At 54.9% G+C, this 4,211-nt stretch overlaps 1 protein-coding gene across 1 annotated transcript in view; it reads left to right on the plus strand.

Moving 5' to 3' along the window:
* The window catches only part of STK36 (serine/threonine kinase 36), a gene marked incomplete at its 3' end in the record, with an annotated part of 12,628 nt that overhangs the window by 5,168 nt on the left and 3,249 nt on the right, over nt 1-4,211 (plus strand). The window contains 10 exon segments of the mRNA XM_009085181.1: nt 119-216; nt 574-679; nt 1,465-1,606; nt 1,887-2,014; nt 2,604-2,708; nt 2,946-3,044; nt 3,254-3,348; nt 3,665-3,728; nt 3,900-4,010; nt 4,168-4,211. The exon segment at nt 4,168-4,211 is cut by the window's right edge and continues 29 nt beyond it. Coding sequence (XP_009083429.1) covers nt 119-216; nt 574-679; nt 1,465-1,606; nt 1,887-2,014; nt 2,604-2,708; nt 2,946-3,044; nt 3,254-3,348; nt 3,665-3,728; nt 3,900-4,010; nt 4,168-4,211 — 992 coding nt within the window.

Here is a 4,211-nt window from a genome sequence, read left to right on the forward strand (position 1 = left end):
TGCCTCTTCCAGGCACCCTTGAGAAGGGGGTGGCTCTGGCAGGGAAGGATCCTGTTGCAGTGGTGGAGGGATGGCCAGCAATCAATCCCCATTTGCGGTTTCTTTCTGGATCCTGCAGCAGCCCTGGTGTATTGCAGTGCTGACAGATCTCCTCATGGTGACCGTGGTTTATTTCAGCAGTGAATGCAGCCTGGAAGAGAGTGGCAAAAAGGACAGGTAGGGACAACTTTCTATGCATTGAGGTCTTTTGTGACCACTTTGGGTACCTGGCAGTAGGTGGGAGGGTGGTGTTCATACTCTGCAGCTGGAGTTGTCTCTGCGGAGAAGCATCATGGACTAAGTGTTTCATGCCACATCACTGTGCTTATAGACGAAAACTTTCCTTGAGTGGGACTAATTAAGCAGAAGGTACAGCTTATGAGTCCAGTTGTGCCACCTGCTGCCAGCAGCTCACAGTGGCAGTGTGTGCTGCCAGCTCCATTAGCCAGGGCTATATGGGGCTGGCCAGATCCTGTCCTCATCAGCCAGTGGGCATGTTTCTCTGCTTTCATCTGCTCCTGCTGCCTCCCCCAGCCTGCAGACCTTCTGGGAGAGTGCTGACTACTTCCTGGCCCTGCTGCCGGAGCTGCTGGCTGAGCCAGTCGACAGTGAGATGAGACTCTGCCAGCAAAGTCTCCTGGTAATGGTGCCCCCATCTCCCTCCTCCCCACCCTCTCCTCCGTGGACAGAAGCTATGGGGTTGGCTGTGTAGGTCAAGGGAACGCAGGCTGAGGACACTTCTCCTAGCCGTGGGGTCTGATGCATTCTCATCAGGGCAGGCTCTCACTCACTGGGTATTTTTAGCAGGGATCACATAAAAAAAGGAGGTCTCTGAGTGGGCACCTTCCCTGTCTCTACCATTCTGGCATGGCTTTACTGGCCAAGCCAATGGCAGGTGCAGTCCCTGGCATGCACCCGGGCATGCACCCTGGCACAAATGGCCCCATGGCCAGGCATTGTCTCTTTGACAGGTGTGTGCCTCTGGCTCTGCTGCTGAAAGCTCTGCTGCTGGGATTGTGCCGGGTGGGCACAGTGGGCTCTCAGCATTGGAGTATGATTCACATGTGACTCTGGCAGGAGCCATGTACAGGCTTGCTTTTGGTATCTTGCTTTTAGCCTTTGTTTCCCAGCTGCATGTTTCAGAGCCAGAGGAAGCAAGAGCAGATAGTTGTTGGGCATGCTCTGCCGGGCTGTGACAGAAGTGAGGAGGGACATGTGCCTCCATGCGTACCCTTCACTTCAGCAGTATGCAGCCATATGTGTGTCCCATACAGTAACCTGGCTGGAGAGGACACTTGGAGGTCCCTGAAGATCCAGCACAAGTCCTCCAATCTCTGCTGTCCTCCCATGACCTCATCCCACATTGTCTTTCTCTCTCCTCCCACACTCAGTCTGCAGTGATGGCAACCTCTGTGTCTCCCCTAGTGCTTCATGCAGCTTTGTGAGAGCCTGGACATGACAGACCCCTCTGTCTCTGCACCCTTCTACACCAGCCTGCGAGAGAAGCATCAGTCCCTGCTGACCAGACTCGTTCAGGGATCCATCTCAGAGCAGCCTGCTCTGCAAGGTAGCAGTGGTAGCAGCTTGCCACCTCTTCCTGGGGTTTTCCCTCTCCCTCCTGCACTTGGGCTCCATCAGAACATTGACTGCCATTGCAGAGCTGTTGGCCAGAGGAAGTGGCAGAAGACCTCTGCCCAGACCCCTGCTAACTAGTGTTCTCCTCTCCCTCAATCCCAGAACTTACCTTCCTCATGTCACAAGCCTGACTTTTCCTCTTGACCTCCAACCCCATCCTGCTGCCCCTCAGCACCCTTAGCACATGGCTCCCAAGCTCTGTCCCTGTGCAGGTGCAGCATTGGAGGCCAAGTCAGCCCATGACCAGAGCCCACATGTGACAGACCTCTTCACGGCTGCACTGGCTGCTGCCTGCAGCATGCCCCTGGAGAGGAACAGCTGTCGGGAAGCCAAGCAGCAGGTCAGACCAGGGTGAGGAGGTGTGATCCCCACAGGGGCAGCAGCCCTTTCCAAGAGGATCTTTCTCAGCAGTAAAATGGAGGGCTGGGACCCTCTGGCTTTGGTGGCTGCAGGGCTGGCATTTGGCAGCTACTCCTCCCCATCCAACAGCTGAGCTTTAGGAATCTAAGGATTCTTAAATCAGTTAAGAGACTCAAACTTAGGAGCTGAATTGTGAGATGGGCTAAGTAAAGAACAATGCAATTCAGAGAAGACATGAAGAATTCTTACGAGACAGTGATAGAAACTGTAGGAAATCTGAAACTGAATAGACAATAAAAGGGAAAACAGCTACAGATTTACATTTGACCCTTTAACTCAGCTGAGTCAACAAGGAGGGAAGCAGAGGAGGAATCTCATGTTGCTCATTTCAGCTCTGGGACTGTGTGTCAAAGCCATGCTGGGTCATGGCAGGTGGGCATCCCTTTGTAAACAAAGGCAACATATAGGAAGCAGATGCTTTCTTTCATTAATTTGTTGCTAGGATTAAACTCCTTAAGTCTGTGCGGTGCATCAGGTGCCCAGGGTGCAAAACAGGCTGATTTCTGCAGGTTGCTCAGGTGGTAGCTGAAAAGCTTATGGAAGGAGAGAGCCAGCAGCTTGAGAGACTGCTGGGGAGACTGGAGCACACAAGCTGCTCCTTGAACGTGCTGAAGGTAAGGGCCCCATTCTTTTATCTGGCTGTGCCCAGAGGAGCCTGGACCTTTGCTCTGGAATTAGGAGCATGGGGAAGGGGGGAACTGTGGGCTCAGCCCCCAGCGACTCACTATCTCTCTGGTGCCAGTTTTTGAATAAATGATCCCGTGGTAGCCATGAGGTATGACTGGAGTGGGCCTGGTCACCGTGTCCCTCTCCCCTGGGGCTGGTGTGCACATCTCCTCTCTGCCTCACAGATCCTCTATGCTGGCTGCCATGCCTGCCTGAATCTGTGCCAGCACCTGGGAAGGAGCCAACAACTGTGGGGTTCCCTTCTGCAGCTCTTGAAGGCTGAGGTAGGACTTACCACAGCCCCAGTGATGGGGTAGGAGTGTGGGCAAGCAGGTCACATTCCTCTGAGCACTGTTTGGATTGATCTGGAGAACATTTGGGGAGAAGACTTTAGGGGAGCTTTATCTGGAGAGTACAGTTCTCCAGGGCCCAGAAACACCCCTCCTCCCCTTGTATCCTTGCTATCCTTCTGTGACTTCTGCAACCTTGGCAGGTCCCCATGGTGGAGGTGGCCAAGGAGGCAGCCTGTGAGGCCTCTTTGTACCTGCTGGCCCTGCTCACCTGGCAGCTTCAAGCCTCCTCTCCCAGGTAAGCACCCACTTTTGCTCTTGGGTAGGAGAGGAACATGCCCTGCCCTGAACAGCCCTCTGTCCCACACCCTGCCCAGAGCTGGGCTCCTGCTCCTGCTGATCCCTCTGATCCACACACACCAGCAGAGTGCTAGGCATTGTGAGTGGATGCTGGGGATGCAGTGAGGACCCAGTGTGGAGAAGGAGGTGCTGTAAACCAGGGCTCCTCCTGCCAGGTGGCTGCTTCCCAGCCCTGTGGGTATTTGAATGCTGCTGCTCTGCACGATGTGAAGCTGTGGGAACACAGTGCTTCTCTCCTGGTCCCTGCATTTCAGGCTTGAGGAGGTGGTTACCCTGGCTGTGGATCTCATCACTGAATCTCCTGTCATCAGCCTTGTGGTAAGCTGCCCACCCTGCCAGAGACACCACTGAGAGCCCTGCAGAGCCCTACATCCCATTTGGACCTTACTGTTGCTCACTCAGGGTGGGATGAGGCCAAGGGATGAAGAGTCAATACTGACCAAGCAGATGAGAAAGTCCCAAAGGTGCTGAGCTTTCCCTGTCCCACAGGGTGCTGCAGCATTCCTCCTGGCTCAGCTTAGTCAGCACGGGGTGGCCTTGCAGCTGAAGGGAGAAGAGATCCTACCAGCAGTAACAGACGTGCTGACAGTGCCTGCTGAGGTACGGGATGGGGACAGAGAAGCCAGGGAGCCATGCTGTCACCCCACTGTGGAGGAGGGCAGAGATGGGCTCAGAAGGGTGCAGCTGTGGTGCAGTGTAGTGCTGCTGCCCTTCAGACCCAGCACCCAGTTCCAGCCTGTCCCGGACTCTTTTACAGCTCCAGCTCCCCCCGCCAATGGGCGCTGGTCTCTATGATGGGCT

The sequence above is a fragment of the Acanthisitta chloris genome, unplaced genomic scaffold (assembly GCF_000695815.1).
Source record: "Acanthisitta chloris isolate BGI_N310 unplaced genomic scaffold, ASM69581v1 scaffold5442, whole genome shotgun sequence".
NCBI lineage: Eukaryota > Metazoa > Chordata > Aves > Passeriformes > Acanthisittidae > Acanthisitta > Acanthisitta chloris.